At 34.8% G+C, this 22,036-nt stretch overlaps 1 protein-coding gene across 2 annotated transcripts; it reads left to right on the forward strand.

The window, feature by feature from the left end:
• Positions 1-4,774: 4,774 nt before the first annotated feature.
• MS3_00008016 (uncharacterized protein) lies at positions 4,775-21,275 on the forward strand (the record flags this gene model as incomplete). Of its 2 annotated transcripts, XM_051216354.1 has the most annotated exons (10): positions 4,775-6,372; positions 6,423-7,340; positions 7,378-7,531; positions 7,571-7,677; positions 7,716-7,908; positions 7,937-8,002; positions 8,040-8,140; positions 13,016-13,062; positions 16,772-16,848; positions 20,838-21,275. In XM_051216354.1, 8 exons carry the CDS (start codon positions 7,397-7,399, stop codon positions 20,907-20,909), a joined length of 798 nt encoding a protein of 265 aa, XP_051066931.1. In that variant the 3' UTR covers positions 20,910-21,275. The 2 variants fall into 2 exon arrangements, with proteins under 2 accessions (XP_051066931.1, XP_035587177.1); XM_035732489.2 differs by lacking the exons at positions 4,775-6,372; positions 6,423-7,340; positions 20,838-21,275 and adding an exon at positions 17,048-20,770 and having other exon boundaries at positions 7,397-7,531.
• Positions 21,276-22,036: the final 761 nt, after the last annotated feature.

Below are 22,036 nucleotides of genomic sequence, written 5' to 3' on the forward strand. Positions count from 1 at the left end.
GACTAAGTTGACTTTAACAACCTGTTCGTCACAGAGTATATTTGCTAGGTAAGGTACTATAGAACTTTTATACTTTTGTTTGCGTATACAGATTTTAATGTAATGACGTCTCGTTTTACCAGAGGATATATAAGGAGAAAGATATGAGTGAAAGAGATGGTTAGCATCTGATAAGATAACACCTATCAGGAGTTTGCAAGACCTGATATGTCTATCCATAAACATATTAATAATGACCTCGAAAGATTCAGCACACATCTTGCTAACCACAATACAGTAAAGTCTTTTCTCAAAAGCTCAGAAAGAATAATGGAGAACAGTAAAGAATAATAGGTAATATTGCAGGAATTGACAAATTGTAAGAGTAAATGACGAGTAATCCCAAAAGCATGCAGACTCTTTACATAGTAGGTCGGACGGAAAACTTTCTTCGACAACGTCGAAACAAGGAAAGACCAAGAGAGATCAGAAGAAAAAGTAACACCAAGATAATTAACCTCCGACACTGTGTTTATCAGAGTCTCCAATGGCACAACCATTAAGGGGTCCTAAAATGGTGTTTAGATGCTATTTATGTCTCATGCTAAAGTTAACAGCTTGACATTTAGATGGATTAAGTATGAGACCATTAGCAACAGACTAACATTGAATACGAGACAAAATCTCATTCATTTCTATGGGATGTAAAGAGGTAGAAATTGGCATACATACAGTGAGATCGTCCGCATATTTCACAAAAGTGTTTTCTGTGGAAGATAGCAGATCATGCAAAAATGAAGAAGTGAAAGAGCAGCTCCTTATGGTGCACCATCATGTGGTACACTCTTCAAAATTATACCTCTCAATACTCTTGACCCAGACTTCATAATTTTACACTGAATAAATATCCTATTGAATGAATACATAGCAGAAATTATCAGAATACGCTTGAACTTCATAATGAAATAAACAAAAATGATCAAAAATACAACTGAATTTTAACAGTGAAAGATCATCATATTGAAATAATCAATAATCTTGCATGTTTTTCATCACAGACCGCCGTAAACATTTTAAAAAAAGCATTCCAACCTGTCAGTGGGTTTCTATTCAGTTTTGTCGTTAGTTGAAAATAAATGATTAATAATGCATCTTATAAAATGAACTAACTACTATATGATCTTGATATTTTACCTATTTATGATCAATCTAAGCGTAGCCATGGTTTCATTATTGATTATCTGATTCCATGTAAAAGTTAATGAGCTTTAATTTTGGAATGGATAATAAAGGACAGGAAAATAGTTCGAATTTTTCATTGTTTATAAATAGTTTAAATCAATAAGGATCATTTGAGAGTAATAACTAAAATGATAATGTCTTTTAATTAATGTGATAGAAACTAAAGTTCCCAAATAGGACGAAACACGCATCCTGGATTCCACTGTTAGCCATTATCCATCTTTGTTTAAAAAGCTTGTGACTTCAGGCAATATCGAGGCAATCCACATAGGATGCACATATGCCAACATGAGATTGATCAATTGCAGTCCTAAATAACAACGGGAAGATACAGGTAAAACGACACCAAGTGAATATAAAGTTTAAAAAGTTCAGAAAAAGAAACTTATGATATAGTGATGAAAAGTGCTTGATTTATGATGTTGGGATGATACCAATGTGACGGGATGGAAAGGTGAATTCTCATTCTTTTATTGGTTTCGACTTTTGTTAAATATTAATTTCCGTCCTGGATTCAAATCCCGCTAGGCGGTGTCGTGGATGCGTACTGCTGAGGAGTCCCAAAATAGAACGGAACGGTTGTCCAGTGCTTTCAGGTTTTCCATGGTGGTCTAGCTTCAATTGACTCATGATCTCAACTATTGAAAGAAAACTTTTGTGTTTGATTCAGTAATTTCAATAAGTTCTCTCACTTGTGATTAGTATCTTTTTAAAATCACTCTTCTTTCTTTCGAATAATCTGATCACATACAATATACTCGTTAAGACTAGACTAGAAATGAAGGGTTAAGAAGAGACAAGGATAATAAAGAAAACAATTTGAAACCTCATAATTGAAACAGATCGTAAGATTGGTCTTAACTCAGCCTTTGTGGTGTTGTACGAAACTGTAAAAAGGCGTGTACTAAGGTTTATTAAAGTTTTAGCTATACGAAAATTCAAACCCCCCTTTGTGCATTCAAAAACAGTTTGTTCTCACCTTAAACCCACCCTGATAATATTGACTTATTATCCAGAGTGATGAGGTTTCAAATTGTGTTCACATTATTATTAATATTACTCTTATTATTAACCTTGTCTCCTCTTACCCCATTTCCAGTCTCGCTGACCTTTTATTTTTATATATAAATGTTCTGAACAAGTATATGTGTGATCAGATTGTTCGAAATGCATTGCCCTAATATATCATCACATAGTTCTGATAATCTTCGTCTTCTTATTACACCATCGAAATTTATCAAAGGGGCTAATTGCTTTAAATGTTTGAAATAATTAAATCCATACACTCTCATTAATTCTTTTTTTAAAAATTCAGATCAGTTTGACTTGAGACTACAATATCTGTGTTTAAAGGACTGGCGTCATGAAATACGAACAGTTTCATATGAAAGACTGATGTACATACATTTCAGTCACTAAATGGATCTGATTTCTCATAAGAAATTATGCTGTTGACACCAAAGAATTTAAATCTCTGAAAACCTCCCAATGTCTACGGAAATCACAGACATTTTGAACAACACAATATTAACTAGAGTTTGAGTAGCAATTGAACTGGTAGTCCAAACAACCAAAGAAGACACTGATTCAATGCAATGAAGTTCAACTAAATGAGATGATCTGAAATGAACTGAAGATACTCAGGCTTAACAGTCTACAGAATCGATAGGTCAGTCAGTGAAGCACTGACACACACACACACATGTGTGCAACAGTTCAGAACTAATCATATTGTAGTGTTTAGCACTATGACAAGCCACCATGAGTTATTCTAGTTATCGGAGAGACCAATTTATTAATTTTTGTTGAGTCATATTTTAACGTTGCGTCTTTGGCTTATTTTTCCTGTCTATAAATATTGAGTTACGCTTTAGCAAATGAAGATGGCACACTTGCCTTCTCCGATCTGTTTCTCCACTTCGTTTCCCTAATTGTCTGTCTGGACTAACAAGTGCATGACATATACGTATCCAAAATTCATTCTCGTATTTGAATAATTTTAGTCCGTTATTCTATAACGCGAATTAAATGTTTTGTGATTACTATTCCTAGTCTATTTACCCATGTTTATTTGACCTTCTATTTCCAACGATTAACTATTGATAAGAGCTTTGTTATTGTAGTTTATTATTCTTACCACCATCTGTTCACCTGTCTTCGTACTATCAACTTGTACTTTTACCTATTATGTGTAGTGACTTATTCTATTTCATTGTGATTATTGACTCATATTGCCTTGATTGGTTTAAAATTTTCGTATAAATATTCATGTATATTAGAGTAAAGCCTGATGACGATCTAATTGAAAACAATTGTTCGCTTATATGTGTTGTTCTAATAATTAAATACAAGAGTTGGTGACATGTTTCGTTAACATTGTCATATGATCGAACCGGAGTTAGATCAAAGGGCAACTAAAACATGAATAGTTTCACTGTAACTGATAATAATTAGGATGACGGATATAGTTTTCATATTATTTCTCAAATATCATAAACATTTCAAACAAACAGAGGTTTTTATAGGCTTGCTTTGTAAACTGATCACAGAACTAATCTCTGGTTGTTTAATCAACAGACATATAAAATTCCAGGATTTCTTGTTAATTTCCTCTCACTATCCGCTCATCCTCCCAACTTTCAGTATCATCCATGTTTACATAACTTAATTTGTCAATCATAACTATTATCAGAATGGATTTTGTGGAGATTTTTAGAAATTTCACAGGTTGAAATCATGAGTCATTTGAAGCTAGACCACCATGGAAAACCTGGAAGCACTGGACGGCCTTTTCGTCCTAGTATGGGACTCCTCAGCAGTGCACAGTGCTGGATGGTTTTGTCGTGGAGCTTTCATCGTCCTTCTGAACGACATCATCAGCACAAACTTCAGGTAGAAGTGAAGTGTGCTGATGATGTCGTTTAGAAGAACGATGAAAGCTCCACGACCAAACCATCCAGCTCAAAGAACAAAACTCTATCAGAACCATCCAAATGAGCTACAAATCTTCTCTACCACCATTTGGATTATCATTTTCTTATAAACTTATTAAACGTTTTATAGAATCACAATTCAATACTCAGTGATTCTATTTTAAAAAATAAACTGAATAGTTTTCATTTTTTTTCTATAGAACATAGATTTTACCAACTTACTTGGCAGTAGTTCATTGATATTTCATTCAACTTCAAGTAGAATGTAGGTGACAACGATGGTATGACAACAACAACAACAACAACAACAACAATGTACATTGATAGATCTTAATAGAAAGAAAAATGTTGAATTAGATATTTGTCCTTTTTTGTTTTTGTTCAAGTTATGTATTGTGTATTTCTGGTTTATTAACGGCAATATTAAATAAACAGCTTAGATTTTCAATATAAACAAAGAAAGTTTTATGTTAAAAGTTCTTTAAAGAATAATATTAAAAAATGTAACATTGTTATTATGTAATCTTGTATTTGTTTAGTACTATTTCAACTTTGTACAATATTATTTGTTTTAAAAAACTATTTTGACTTTATTAATATAGGGTGGTGAAGATTATTAAGTTTTTGATTGAGATCATGAACCGATTGATGTTAGATCATCATTGAAAACCTGGAAGCACTAGATGACCGTTTCGTCCTATTGTGGGACTCCTCAGCAGTGCGAATCCACGATCCTGTTTGTGGGATTCGAATCCAAGGCCTTCGGTTTCATGCAAGAATGTTCGATCTCTAGACTTTGATGAACTATTTCTCTTCACAGACTGTTTTAAGTTGAAAACGTTTCTAGGGTATAGTATACATAATAAATTTGAATGAAATATGATATTTTTTTGTTGAAAAATCTTTCCTTCAACTCATAAGTTGTTACAGTATTTAACACATAAGAAATTACTGCAACTTGTTTCTTTTATTAGTTCTGTATCGGATACTGATGACACTTCATATTAGTAGTAAGGAATTTTTGTTCAATTTATGTATTTCTTAAAATTTATTTTTCGGTTATATTTTTTTCGCTTTGAATCTCTAAAGTATTTCTTTTCTTACCAGTATAACACATCAAGAACCATCGTGTACGTTAACACATTTCAACTACATCAATAGACGTAACTTCACAACCTTAAGAATCTACTTACCATCACTATTTTAGTCCAGTGTGGTGTCCATACATTTGTTATCCGCTTTGATCTCGTTTCTTATCAGTTTATTTAACTAACTAAATACATATTCAGGGAAACTGCTGTTTGAGTTCTCAATCCATTCGCTGTTCCCCACTGAGATTAATAATACGAACACTATTTCACTAAATTAGCCTCCTAGAGTTTCATTTAGACGCCGAAAGAAATACACTGTTGGTAATAATGTGATGAGTTCAAATGTACTGACAATACAAAGATATGATGGCTTCAAACAATGGGTTCATACAAGTTTATGCTTCATTAGATTGCTTATAATATTAGACTATCATGTGATTGACTAACAAACATCTCACTTAAATTCTGTTGGTCATTGTACACTCGTTCATATGGGCTACCATGAATTCCTACTTACCATTTTCTACATGTAACAATCTGCATGTCTGTACAACCATACTATATTAGTTCCATTGACTATATACATATATTTCTTATATGTACTACTTATAATTCATATCCGTTCAATCCACTAAGCTTAACTTGAGTTTATACTGGTTTCGGTCTAATGGTAGTGAAGTTAAGTCCATATTCATTTGTATTCTGATAATTATTTCAGTCTCTGTTGATTTATTAAAATATTTGAATACAATTTCTTTTTATTTCGAATTCATACCTATTCTAGTTCTGTTCATTACTGAATTGGTTAAATGTCTGTTTGATCATCAGAATACAAGTTTAATAATATTATAATCGGTGGATTCCGTGTGTTCATTTGTTCAAGATTACTGTTGAAGTGCTAGTCCACTTGCTAGTTTAATCCATTTCTATGAACATTATATCTGATGTCGCTGCCATGGTACAAATACAGCACAGTGTTTCAGCGGGGTTTTCTAAAATGAAATATATATACAAATTATATGTTGCTAGTTCATTCGAGCAACTAGAGGAATATGTTGGGAGATTCAAAAGTTGTGGAGAAGGGGCGCTATTCAGATTAAAAAGCTCGTTTAATCTCAAATCAGACAGCAAGTCTTGTTTAATTAACAGGATTATTAATCCACCATTTCCTGTCTAGAAAAAACACCATATGTAAACATAAAGTTGACGATGTAATGCAATCAAATAACAAACTCTCCTCTAGTAACAAGTTCATTAACAAACGGATAATTGGTATATTATTGAGTCTTCCCGTTGCATTATAGACTCGTATGTGAATCAGTTTTAAGTGAAATATCACTCAAGGAAGTTGTGAACGGTATTTTCAGTTTAAACCGATTCAAATATAGGATCCAAATACAGAAAATCTGTCCTAATGTCATATTTACGCTACTGGTCAATAATGTGCCCTCCGACAAGTAGTATGATTTTAGAGTACAAAAGAAACGGTTAAGAAAGGAGAGATTTGCTCAAAGAACAGTCATTCGTGAAGAGATCTGACACTTGTTTAAGTTAAATCTCTGCATCAGAATATCTTAATGATTAGCCAGTCAAGCTTGAGAAATTTGGTTGTGGATTTTCGCGCGAAATTCGAAATACGATGACTGATAGCTTATATCATGCTAAAGGTTTAGAAATGCCTACCAAAGTCACGTTACTGAGACATTTAAAATTGATAAACGTGGAATACTAAACAACACAATATTTCAAGGTAAGTAGAGGATGCATTTAAAATCGGGATCTGGTTGTATGAATATTCATCCTTAAGACTGTGGTGAACCAGAAAATGTATAAACGTGAAAAGTATCAACAAAGTTCGATCTGAGCACTCCATACACTTGGCTAACCCTGATTACTACTAGAAACTCCTAAATCCTAGTCTTAATCCTGACGTTTCTGAGTTTTCGTGAAATAAACTACTTTTTTGCATCACATGCGTTTTAATTAACTTACAATAAGCTTCGTCCTATTGAGGTCTTGCTCAGTTGCTTGTGGTAGTTTGCGAAGTCCACTTTCTACGGCATATCCATCATTAATAGTGTTTCTGAAGAATAAAGTACGTCTGACGTGCGTACACCATAAATATAAGATAGATATACCTAGTCAATACCTATGAAGCACGGGAAATATAAGATCCCCGCAGTTATTTGTGCGTTCAAGGTCGTTGTGGGGGTAGGAGGTAATTTGAATCCTGGGCTGATTTTAATCTGTGAAATGGAGCCTTCATACAGGAAGAATTGTGTAGTTGTGAGTTAGTGAACCAAAGTCCATTAGTTTTCTCCTTAGATCGATGACGACTTTCCTGGGTATTCCGAGAAATGTTTTAACTTGGCTAGCAAGTATGAACAATACATAGAGAGCATAATAGTACCCAACGGTATGATCAAGGACAGGTATGACAAATGTAGCACAGATTTACCAAATTTTAAAGGCTCGAAAGAATGTCAATCGATATTTTGGAAACTTTTGAGTTGCTTAATGCAACTGCTATAAATCTCTTGTGCGTTCTTAAAGGCGGGTTCAAGTTTGCATCCGATCTAAGTGAAAAAATACATAACACCGCAGTTACACGAAGTAAAAATATACCCATTTTCATGGACTTCATCGTTTCCAACACATACGAAGTGAGTTTGGTGTTATTTTTAGTTTCAGAATGATGTCGTAGGTCACGAACCTCAATTTCATACTTACACTAACTTGACATCATTTAAAGACAAGGTAGTCATATATAAGACTTTATCAGAATTAACTTCAGGATGTTCTCATAGTTGAAGATTTGCTTGACTCAGGCACTACTCTCAGCAGTCTGGTTCCTTATATTAAATCTTTTGAACCTCGTTCCGTTCTTGTTGCTTGGTGAGTTGGATAATTTGTGTCGTTTATTGTTTCTACTCCCATCTACATTGTGTGCATAAGGTAATTTGTTAGTTTTACAAGTTTTTATCAACCTGTTTCTTACTGCCTAGGTTAGTTTGTTCTGGTGAACAACTGACACTTGGTTTTTTGACTTAACCTAATATCTGTAATTTCTTATATACCCTTCATTTATAATTTACCGAGTTTTACGATAATAATAGGCACTAAGTTGTTTTGGTGGAATAAATGAGTTAAATACTGAACAAAGAGGTCTCTTTCTTGCCCTGCAACAACTCTTGGCTTTTTGATAAGTACAACGAAATAAATTTAACTAAGATGATATCTAAAATACTACCTTTAACAGTCATATGACGCTTATCTGGACACAGTAAATAGCAAACACGGGAAGAGCAGAATGATTTCAGGGCTGGATTTGGATGTCTCAATCATATTTACTCTTTTTTACAAACTTAAAGGTTGATATTCTCATCTGACTAGCGATAATTATCGACTTAATAGACCAAGATGTTTCGTGGAATATTTCACTAAGAAATGTTCCGAAGATATATATGAGGCTTTTAAAAGCTATTTATTCAAACACTAGGTCGAGTTAACGCTAATAGCAAACAGACATCGGAACTGCCAAACTCAGGTACTGTTTGTCATGGCCTTCCACTATCTGAACGTATTGGTTTTCGTAGCAGATGTTCTTGTAGGAACATTTTTTCACCTAACTTTACTCGGATTAACCTTCTCGTAAACTCACGAATCGGAATGAAGTACCCTAATGACATAGTTTTATGAGGCGAAGATTGACATAATTCAATCTCCTGAATACCTTGAGCAACAGAGTCAGATTTTTTGGGATACGTTTCTCTCCTTTTAAATATCAAATGTTGCTTCATGGCTGGTCTACGTCATCTCCTATCTCTGTTATATGTCCTGAACTAATTGAGGACACCCATCACTTCAACTACCTTTTAATTTCCATCATACCTGGTTGATCGATGTTACCAAAATTTCCATACTGATTCAGAAAATCAGCTTCACTTACGCCAATTCGCGTCAGTTAAAGTACAGGTGAGATGTGCATTCGTCAATCGAACAGTAAGTATACTGCTTGCTAGTCCGTAACTTATTAATCGGTGACTGAAACGTGGTCAGTGAAAATAAAATACTTTCATAGGCTTCATGTCATTGATCATAGGTTTTTTCGAAGCGGTGTTTGTGTATCGTAGGAAAGCCAAGTAAGCGACCCTGATGTTAGATATAAGGAGCTAAGCAAATATGAAAATCTTGATGGAGTTTTGTTCTCTCAGCTGTTTGGTTTGGTCGTGGAGCTTTCATCGTTCTTCTGAACGAAATCATCAGCAAACACTTCAGATAGAAGTTAAGCGTTCGATGTTAATTGGTTCTTATTGGCCTTAAATTTGTCATTGTTTACTTCTTTCGAACGCTTCAATTCTATCTGAAGTTTATGCTGATGATGTCGTTCAGAAGAACGATGAAAGCCCCACGACCAAAATATCCAGCTCAGAGAACAAAACTCCATCAAAATCATCTACCTGAGCTACAAATCTCCACCAACTATGAAAATCGGTCGATGAAGTTGTGGATTTTCATCAATTGATTTGGTACGTATGTCAATCCCTCACCTACTTTGACTTGGTGTTGGCTGTTATAGAATCACGTTAGAAGTAACATAGGGATGGGTATACGGAAATGTGACATGAGTTCATGAAGTCACTGACTATTGGACCAGTCAGTAACAACGTAGAACTTCGTACGTACGTACATCAGTTCGAGTTGTCACGTCACATCAGCACGGAGATGCAGTTGTCAACTCAAATTCCGTAGTGGTAGAGGTAGTAAGAGTATAAGTAGTAATCGGAAATATTAGGGCTTGGAGATGTTATTCAAGGAGTATAATCCAGTGAAATGAATTTTGACTATTGGACCAAACCGTGCTCGTAGATGGTGACCACACGGTTGGATCTATACAATCAGGGATTTGAAACTGAATGACATGGTTCAGAATCGGTCACAGTAGCGCAGACACATTCAACCCATATCTTCCTCTAGATCTTGAGTTCCAGCATTCTTCCACACATGCCTTTTAATTTTTTCCGTAACCATATTTATTATGTTCAGTCTTTCTCACTTGGTACTTTTACAACAATTTTGACTCCTTCGCTCTTCTCGTCTTACTTTGAGCTCATCCTACTGATTTGATATGGTAAAAATGTCAATTCTGACTGATTTTGCTCTGATACTCTTACTTTGAAGCCACGAAATGTTATACACTGCCTAACTGACATTATTTATGGTGAAACAGATGGATGTGATAAATTCTAACTTTTGAGTTGCTCCTTATGTCGATCATTTTGATATATCATGTGGGGGAGTTTTCTGGACGTAAAATTTTATGCATCTTACAGGTAGTATTGGGCTTGGAGACAGTACAGGTTTATTTGATCATCTTTGAACCAAATTGTGGTGTTGCTGGTGTTATCATTCAGCTGCCAAAAAAGAAGATGGTACGAGGTTCAAACTTAGGACCTGCGTTTGAAAGGGAGATTCCTTGATCTCTAAGTTATTGTTATCTCGAATCATAACACTATTGTATATAGGATATGAACACTTCTGGTCAAGACCTTACTTACAAATTACCGAGAATCTCAACTGGACGGATTTATTACTTGATTTATAAGTTGTTACTTTATTATGAGTGGAAGCGCCAAGTTTATCTCGTCAGTTTCGTACATTTCACTGTATGTATCTATTGTACAAGAAGATGGCTGTGTTGATACATGTTGACTATGTATTGTAGTCACTTGAGATTTTTATTTTAAGGCATCACTTTAAAGCTTGTGTCCGTTAACTATGTTTCTAATCAATTTGTGTTGAAATTCATCTCGGAATTTTATATTTACCTATCCTTATCACCTTTTACTTCCCTACTTATCTAAAATTAGTTTTACTTTACTGCTTTATGTCAGCGAAACTAGAAATAAAACTTGATCACGTCTCACGGAGTGTGAAGTCCACTTCAGCTCATCTATCATTTATTTAAAAAGTTGACTTAAAATAGATACAATAATATTACCATACTTTTAATTTCCTGAACTATCAGGAACATTGACAACGTACTGTAAAGTTAGTGTGTATTCACCTGGATTTTGTTTTTATTCTCAGTTTGCGCTTATTAGATTCCAAATTTTCACTTGATCCTGATGACTAACTCGAAGAAATAAACAAACATTGTTGTTTAATTTTTCCTTCCTTAATGTATGTACTAAACTAGACAAATATACACGATAGAGCTGCAGATTCATGCATTGGTGATACCTTATTGATGGTATTCATAAAAATGTCATGAAATACTAAAGTTTAACCGAGTTATACTGTTCAAAAGGTTTTTCCACAAACTAGTACTAAACGTTCACATCAAAACGCCTCACATTGTGATGTCATTCTTGGCAAATACTGTATTATTACAAGTATACATGGTTCTTTCTGGGTTGTAGGCTTTTGCAAATTTGACTTACTGTTATTTTCTTTTTTGTCCGATAGATTAAACAAATCCAAACAGGTCACATATCGCTGCGAAACCAATCAAATAATACTGCCACAAGGACAAGTGAAAAACGAAAGCTTAGACAGGCTATTATGAGTTGGTGAATTACTTGTCTGACTAAAGTTATTTCTTATGTATCTTTCTGAGTCAATAAAGATATATAAGTATGTATATACTTATCCATAAGTTATGTACAGTGAGTCATAAGCAATGTAGAACCTGGCTCACATGTTCATTGGTCTAAGTTTCTACACTATATCAGCTCAGCTAGTTATGGGTTATGTACAATTTGATGCTATGCTCAAAGATTAATCCTAACAGTCAAGTCTTATTTAACTAGAGAATGATCGACCTACCCTTCATTTGCCTATGACATTTTATTGTGGTTATCTTGTATTCATATTCAGTATATAAGCGTTCTATTTTATCATATGAAAGGACTTATTCATCTAACTCGCGGTCTTGCTTTTGATTTCTAATCATTCGGATGCCCAAGCTAATAATACTATCTCGTTAGTACCTGTCACTTGGTCACATTCTGTCATCCCGTCCATCCATCGATTGGCATTCTATTCACTGATTTTAAGCGCAAAAATTTAGTCTAAATAAACCACAGAAAATCTCTTCCATAAAACGATTTTATTTAACTTTGGTATTAAAGCTTCTTATGCATTCTTAATTGTCTTGCTCTTGCATAGCTAGCGGGCTGGGTCAAGCATTGTGAAGTATTTGAGTGTGAATAAATCAGGCTGGCAGACCATTTCATTGTCTGACTAATATCTTACAATCAATTTGCTGGTTTGACAAACGTTGTAAATTAGTAGGTTCATAATTATAATCTTGAAATATTTATTCAGAGATTTTGGCTCACTGATTCTTATAAGCATCAGACTAATACTCATGATTATTTGTTTACATATAGACACATTGAGCAACAATACTGTCATTTTTTTGCGTGAAAAGAAAGCTTTTATGGTAAGATGCAACAGAAATGTGACGTTTATAAATGCATCAAACGTCAAAATTAAAATAATCGTTTTCGTAAACACATTAAGCAAGTATACTCCGTCTAACTTATCTAAGAAAATTCACTGGATTCATAAATTTTAGTGAGTTTCCTTAGAACTTGTCTTTTAAATGCTTTACTTCGCACTCCCATTGGGATAAAGTGTTTAATGGGTCGAGGTAAACCGCCACATTATTGGTGTTATAATTTAATACTTGATCAATAAAATATATTCAGAAACTTGTTATAAAGACAGCATATTTTACAAATTGTCTTCTGTCTTGTCTTACAGTTTGTTGGTAAAAAGAAGACAAGATTTTTCCGAGTTCCAACCTGATTGTAAGTTTAGTTTTAACACGATTTTTTATGTTGAATACCAGCTCACTTGTTATATCCTCACAGTTTTTTTTGATAGATAGGGAATATATCCATCATCTATTTCTTTCAATATCTTACAATTTATACTTCACTTGACTCTGGAGAAAGCTAAAGAAGAATTTTTAAATAATATCACACACCTGTAAAAGATTACCACTAATTTGGGCGAATGTCCGGCGCTTTAACCGGGTTGGTGGACATGGAGAGTCCACCTAGGGGAGTTGGAAAACCCTGATTCCAAACCAATGGTGCACATGGGCTCCAGTGTCCTGAAGGAACAAATGGCGTGTGAACCAATCTTTGGTCAGCGGCTACCATGGTAATGCAACCCCTTACGTTGCTCCACTGCCTTGTGGATCAGACCTTCAGGTCAAAGGCTCCGGGTGTGGCCCCTTAAGAAAACCACCTGGTTCGGTTTGGGCACCCGAGTAGTATCACAGCCCTCATACATATCAAATGAGATCTGTGTGGCGCATATGGATTTGGTGCCTTTTTGTACCAATATCTATGTGTTAAAATAAATAAATAAATACTTATTTGGGCTATAACTTCATCGTAACTCTCCTACACTTCGTCTTCGTACTATTCTGAGTATGATGTTAGCTAGTGTATAAATCAGTTATGGTCCTTTCCTACATGTCTCAGTCGTTGGTTACTTCAGATGGAAGTTAAGGTTCTGTAGTCCTGTTAGATTATTGATCTAATCAAGGATTTATCGACTATGTTTTAATTACTTGCTAGCTTCTGGGACTTGGATGTTATATTGTATCGTATTATCTTAATTCACTATATTATCTCTAATCAAGCTGCCAAAGTAACTTAAATACATGTAGAAAATTCTCATTCAGGGTGAAAACTAACTAGCGCTATCTACTAGTGACTGTTTCTTTTGAACCCTGTATACCATAAGTGTTGTACGAATTATTCTTCCTCCTGCAAATCCTGTAGTCGACCTTGAGACTGTGCAATTGATACAGTTTTGTTAAGGAGAAAGTGGTAAGATACAGCACCCTATCAATACTGTAAGCAAAATTCCAAGGATATAGGAGACGGATTTGGTATCCACGAAAAGGTAACTGTTCCTCAGAGTAGTTCTGGACCGACATTTAACTTAAAGAGAGAGAGAATGCGATGACTAAGTGTATTCATCGCTTTACTTAAATAAGTAGGAACTGGACTGGACTCTAACAAAAGTTTAGCTCCGTACAATAAAAATAGTTCATTTGTAAAAACCACAATGATTAGAAAAACTGAGTGTGAATGTTAGAGGTTTCGTAACTTAGTGCAAGTCTCTACTTCAAAGAATATGGTATTTACAAAGTCTGCCAATCTACATGATTTATGTCGTACTGGTTTTCAGTGGGTAATTTATTGTACTGGAGTTCTTCCTGTATTATATGACTGTGAGGTACTACTTATTAATAGATATGCGTAGATTTAATGGATTGAACCTTAATTATTTTAGAAGCATTGTTTAGGTGCAGTAAAGCTACTAAATGAGCGTTACTCTGACTATTCACAACGTTTTAACACAGAGGAAATGTTGTTCAGTGAAGTGGAAGGCTTGGTTTATTTGAAACAGCTGGGTCACTTGTTACACTAGATAAACTACCATTCACTTCTACGTGTAATGTTAGTTAGATTAGTAGTTCATAAAGACATTGACTGATGAAATCCAAATAGATTCCTAGTGTGTTCTGATTCCAGCGATGTCTAAGTTGTAGATATTTTAAGTGGTGTTATTCTAAGTGCTAATATTTAAGTTATTTAAGATTTTAAATGACTTGAAATCAGTCACAATAACGTACACGGGTTTATATTATTTCCCTTACTTTCCAGAACTTAAACTTATCCCTTGTAGGATTTAATTTGTCCTACAGATATTCTGCTAGAATTGTAAACGAACACACCGGCCAGTATTGACAGGTTACATGCAATAGGGATAGTCTACAGACACATCAGACCAGATTGACGTGGTGGGCGCTTAAACAACGATTCAATTGGTTAGTTATGGACATAACTAACGTCCCTTTCAATCTTCTTTGTCCATTAATAATTATCATTCTTGTTCACTTTCAGTATCTTCCTCCTCTTATTGATTTTCCGTTTGCCCTGTTGTGAAATGGGAACACTTAGACTAATACACAGTTTCGTGCTAATATTCATCATATCATTTATATCTGGTATTGTTACGCTTTCTTTGTAAAATAGTTCAGGAAATTTTATTGACGATCATATACTCTACCAGATACTGCCCTAAACAATGCTTACTTAATTGTTACCCTGTATATCACAACCAAGTTGGAATATATAAAGTACAATTCATTTTATTTTAGATGATCCGCTGGTTTATGTAAGTTGGTTGATAAAGACATCATAAAATGGGAAAGTAGACGAATTTCATGCGTTTAGATCAATCCATATTTGTTTCTAATTGTTACTGACTTTCTTCCATAGCGTGTTGTTATTTGAACTTAAACAAAGACTGATATGTGACTTGACGTAAGAAAGGAGTCAAAGACTATGAATAAATATTCAATGTGCGTAAAAAAATGGATAAAAAAGACTTCTGAATACATTGATTTTTTATACGATTTATTCACCCACTGATCTATAGTCAAATTTTTCAATAATTGGAACTGGATAGTACTGGACACTAATTAATTAGTATATGTATACACATAATTTATAAATTCACAAAATTAAACTGTTATCATTAACTTACTTACGCCTATCACTCCCAGTGGATCATAGACCGCCGATCAGCATTCTCCAAACCACTCTGTCCTGGGCCTTCCTTCCTAGTACTATCCAATTGTTGTTCATTCTTCTCATGTCTGTCTCCATTTCTCGGCATAATGTGTTCTTTGATCTTTCTCTTCTCCTTTGGCCTTAAGGATTCCAAGTGAGGGCTTTCCTTGTGACGCAGTTGGGTGCTTTCCTCACTAAGTGTCCTATTCACTTCCAGCGCTTCTTGATTTCTTCCTTCACTGCAATCTGATTTGTTCTCTCCCATAGTATGTTATCATCAACACATAAAAGTAATTTGCTGACTAATAATATCTACACCTTCATAACAAGTTTCAATATTTCAGTTTTCATTTATTGTTAAATTTCAGCTTTTGTTTAACATTTTTAACGTAATCTGCCTAACTGATGATAATTCCAAAAGATAGTTTCAACTAAGTAAATACAGGTTTTTAGTCCTTACAATAATGATATGTACTTATGGATTAAATTACTGATATTCAGTTCGGTTCTGAATTCAAGTAAACGTAAACTAATTAATGAATAATTATCTGTAAGTTTAATTTATGATCTAACTGTAGATGTCATAGTTCATGAAGTGTCTTCACCCTATAGTCCCTTAGTATAATTCTCTTATATGTCTTTAATTTCGCCACGGTGACTGAAATAATTAGTATTGTTTGTAACGTGATTGTTCATTAAACCCATTATTTGGTTATAGACAATAAAAGTCGTTTAGCTTATTTTCATGCTATCAGTTGAATCACTTTCATACAGTATGCATGCTATGGATTGTAATATAACAAATTTACTCTTATTTATTGAATTCCATTGTGCATGTAGCATCTTTGGATTAGAAAGACTTCGTTGAATAGATTCAACCGACCTAATGATAGCTTTCTTTTTCATCATTTTTCTGTAGTTGTTGGTTTTGAAGTTCCAAATCGGTTCATTGTTGGATATGCTATCGACTACAATGATTTTTTTCGGGATATACCAGTAAGTAAATATAATTTTATAAATGTATTATTAACCTTTGATATCAGTAATTATCAGCTTCATTAATTCCTAAACATCAATTAATGTGAACGTTGTATTTCAATTACTTTATGACTAAAATCCTCTAATGGTTTTTGAACTTGATCATATTTGATGTTAAAATATTTACAACAGTATTTTTGTACACTACTACTCAAAGATCAGATATAGATTCCCAATAGCAAATGAAACGCATTATGAGAAAGAATTAAAGATAGTTCAGTGAAGAAAATCGTTTCAACAAAATCATTTACTGACGTTGTATTTATTCAGTGACTTAACAAATATACTATTTTCATAAGAAAAAAACAGAAAAAGGGTTATGTCATTAGCTGTTTGGAGATTTCAAGTAGTACGAGAAGGTTGTGTAATGAATGATTTAGAGATTAACTAGAAGTAACCGTACGAAAGTAATTAACCGATTAGAAATACGGAAGTCCAGTTGATAGAGATGGATAGTGTGAAGGTGGTAATAACAGCTAAATAATAATTCTGAAAAATTAGTAAAGGGCTTTTGAAACTTGGTCAATTTTTTCGTGGATCACTCTAAGTGGATATGTGAATTTGTCGAACAAATAGAATACCAAGTAACTTTTGCTTGTACGCTACTAAGTAGTAGCGTAGTAGTAGTAGTATTGTTATCCTATGAATATAATTTGACAGTTGTCATTATTCTATCCAACGGCTATTATCGATGGTTTGACAATCCTGTCGTGTGTAGTTAGTAATTGCATTAAATGTTGATGCTAAAACTTAATGATATAACTCTTTTTTCCTTAGTGTAAGCTCGTTTCCAATTCAAATCAGTAATGCCACAGTGTAATATACTACTCGTTTAAGTAGTGTATATATCATTAAAGGATCGTGGATACCTACACATTTGGATTACCATGCTAGGACGAAATGACCTTCCTGTGCTTCCAGATTTTCAATGGTAGTCTAACATTAATCGGTTCATGATTTCAATAGCATACGTACTTTTTGATGGAGTTTTGTTCTCTCAGCTGGATGGTTTGGCCGTGGAGCTTTCATCGTTCTTCTGAACGACATCATCAGCACAAACTTCAGATAGAAGTGAAGTGTTTGAATTTCTCCATATGCGTTTCACAGCTTGTTCTGTGCACCTTGGCGTTGATTGGCTCTTATTGACCTTAAATTTGTCACTGTTTACTTCTTTGTTTTGGTTGTGTTTCCCATTGGTTTGATTTTCGTTCCTATGTTTGTGCATAATTTTCCTGATTGGTTGATAAATTGTATCGATATCAATGTGCTTGTTGGTTGCTGATTGATCTGAGTGCCAGGCTTCTAAAAATTCCCTGGTGTTCTTGGAATTTCCTCTGTCCAACATTTCCACATTTTTCCAATCGAATGAGTGTCCGCAGTTGTCCACGTGTATTGATATAAGTGAGGAAGTATCATGGCGTTTGACTGCTAACTGATGTTCATGTAGGCGAAGGTGGAGGGGGGTCCGCTTTGTCCGATGTAGTGTTTCTCGCAGTTGGCACAATTTATTTTGTAGATGATGCTTGATTTGTCTTCCTTTGTTATTTCATCCTTTGGTTTGCATAGGATTGATTGTGGTAATTTTGTCGGTTTGTGTGCCACACCTATCCTGAAGGTTTTTAGCAGTCTCGTTGCGGTTTCTGATATGCCTTTTATGTATGGTAGGGCGATCCTTTTGTTGATTTCTGTGCGTGACTTAGGTCCTGATGCTGCGTGCTGTTGGTATTTTTTGATAAAGTTGATTGGGTAGCCGTTCTTTTGAAATACGTCCTTCAGGTATTTCTCTTCATTTTTTCGTGCTGCCAGTGTGTCATGGCCCTTTTGAACAAAGTGTGTACGCAGTTGATTTTGTGAGCTCTTGGGTTGTTGCTATTGTAGTCGAAAATTTGATCTGTATGGGTCGGTTTCCTATAAACTTGAGTTTCCAGTTTTCCTGTGTCGGTTCTAGTGATTAATATATCCAAGAATGATAGTTTGTTGTTTGACTCCTGTTCCATTGTGAACTTGATGTCATCGAAGACGTTATTGATCAGCTTGTCAGTGTTTTCCAGCTCATTATATTTTTGATGATGACGAATGTGTCGCCTACATAGCGAATCCAAATTTTTTGCTTGATCACTGGTAATATTGCGGCTTCTAGTCTTTGCATCACTGCTTCTGCGATCAGTCCTGATATTGGTGATCCCATTGGTGTCCCTTTCGTTTGTTCGTAGATTTTGTTGTTGAATTGAAAATATGTTGTTAGGCATAAATCGATGAGTTCTAATAGACTTTGAATTTGAAGCTTCGTGTACTTATTGAGATTTGTGTCGTTGGTGAGAAGCAGGGATATAGTTTCTTTTGCTAACCTTGGTTCAATTGAGGTGAATAATGCTGTTACATGGGAGGATATCATCAGTTCGTCGTTGTTGATTTGAATGTCCTTAATTTGGTCCAGGAATTGTGTGGGGGATTTGATGGAGTGGTTGGATGAATCGACTAAATGTTTCAGTATTCGTGAAATTTCTTTTGACAAATTGTATGTCGGTGTTTCGAGGAGTGCTGCAATTGGACGTAGTGGAATGTTTGGTTTGTGTATTTTTGGTCTGCCGTAGAATCGAGGGAGTACTGGTCCATTGGACTTCATTCTCCATTGGGCTTGTTTTGTTATTTCTCCTGCTTTGACTAGGTTGTTTAAGGTCTTTGAGATTCGGTTGTCTAACTTTTTGACGGGATTTATATCCATCAGTTTGTATGTGCTCTTATCTTCAAGTAGTTCCTCGGCCATTTTGACATATTCTTCTTTGTCCATAATTACTGTGGTGCGTCCTTTACCCGCTGGAACTATAACAATATCCTTTCTAGTTCTGAGTTCCGTCAACATATCCATGATCAATTAATTGTAATTTCTGAACAGTGGAAGATAAACCATTAGTTAACGCGTTAAATGAAAGCTTATAATTAGAAGAATATAAAAATACTATAAACCAAATGTTTAATAAATACAATTAAAGTATATAACCATTCACCTCCCGACCGTAGCTGCTACCTTGGCGTGGTGGTCGGGCTTGTCTATCGTGATGACCCAACCGAACGATATTGGCTGGAACATATGTTTCTGTAGGTTCTACCATGCCAGGCAGGTCGATTTGAGAACGGCAAGACTAAAAGCAGCAACTCAAGGTCTGAGGGAGAAGTCATACTGCTGACTGTAGAGGGGTGTGGCAGCAGCGACGCTGCCTTCTCACAAGGAAGGGAGGGGTTAGAAAAGGTCGACCCTGAAAATGTCACACCTAACCTTGCCTCACGGATTTCCGTCTCCGGAGGTAAGGCACTTTGAAGGACGGAGCTAACACGTCAAAAACCTTTCACAAAACGGCCGTGCGCGACCGGCATCAAGCAGTTGTCCCTTGGGCTCTGCGGTCACGCTCCCAGGTCGTTAAGACCAACACTAATCCAACTTCCTTTTCAGATCCTACAAGAAATGTCATTCCACGGTGTGGGCAGCCGGGAAGTGATATCAGCCCTCATACCCATAATAGCACACGAGAATAAGTTGGTCATAATCAAATCCTTCCTACACCTCCTAATAATTCACTGATTAGTTCTCCGAATTACACCTCTTCCACTTATTTTTCAATATATAATAGTCATATATACCTTTATAGATCTTTCTTGTAACAATAAATTCAAGTAGATATTCTATTTGATAGATAACATGAAACATCTTAGTGATATTGTAACCGCGTCTCATTCCTAAAATTATACTTCAATCAATGCAATATGTTTTACACTAATCATCAAATAGTTTACACCTTACCCATCAATCTATCCTGCTATTTTCTTCATACACAAAAAAAGAACAAAACAAAACACACTACTTAATTGATTAATATTTTATAAAATAAATAAGTTTGACGTAATTTTATTCATTATTTTCATAGAATATCTTTCCATTATACATTTAGCATATATGTTCAATCAATGATGAAGCAAAGAAAATATTCGCCATATCCAAGTCAGATAAATATGCTAAATAAAGATTATTGAAACAAAGTATACAATTTGGAACTTTGCTTCTTTTTTAATCTCTTACTTACTACAGTATTTCCAATATAGTTCAACTTTATTTAGATAACAGTTGGAGATTTCTAAATAGATTGACTCTATTTTATCCACTTATTTATTCCCTTGTATACTGTTAGATTATTATATTTTTGAAAGAGATTACTTATTTTTTTTCCTTTTTTTGTCTCTTAAGTTATGTATATGTAGTAAAAAACAAAGTGGTTTAAATAACTGTAAACTTATATTATTGTACAGTATGCTCAGACACTATTCATTTTTGCAAATGTTAGTTGTGTTTATGTTTCAATTTTTTTTATTGGTTCGTAAAACAGGTTAGGTTTATTGGAGTTATTTGTAGGGAGATTTTGTTTTATGTATGTACATCACTAATATAGATGACCTGGGTCGAATGATTAGGGGTGGGTGGGCTTACTCGAGTTAGATGGGGATGGTGTGACCAACTAGCTAACGTCGAAGTCACATCTTGCAGTTAGTACCTAACGTGGGTTATCTTTTCATGGTATTAAAGTACTATTACTGCTTTTGTGACCGTATAACACAAATGACGTCACCACAGAGTGTGACCACTACTGCCTGGGCTAGTCCATGACTTGAAGTTAACTGATATGCGTCGGTCGTCCTGGACCTTAACGAGGACCGGTGGACTGTTCGATATTTAGTGATCCAACTGCCGGATGATTTGTCTAGGACTCAGTGACATTCCACTGGCTCTACATATAACTTACCGTATGAAGTTTTAAGTGTCTATCGGAAGGCACCTGAGGTGTAAAGCCTATAAATAGGCTCCTTCAGAAAGACCATTGATGCTTTTGAACAGATGAACCTAATACTGACCTAAGTATTTCAGTAGTTAACGTCAAATCTTAGAGTGCTAGTTGTCGGTTGGTCTGGTCTTACCCATTTTGGCATTCCGGCTGGTATTAATTCACGACATCCTAACTCTAAATCCTATGCCTTCACATTCATATCACGGTTGTGACCCTAGTAAGTAATGGGAGTTTCTCATGGTCATTTTAGTATCACTTAGCAATCGTTAGTAAATCCGAGTCTTCCGGTATGATTAATATGGTAGACTGGA

The sequence above is a fragment of the Schistosoma haematobium genome, chromosome 4, assembly GCF_000699445.3.
Source record: "Schistosoma haematobium chromosome 4, whole genome shotgun sequence".
Classification (NCBI taxonomy): domain Eukaryota; kingdom Metazoa; phylum Platyhelminthes; class Trematoda; order Strigeidida; family Schistosomatidae; genus Schistosoma; species Schistosoma haematobium.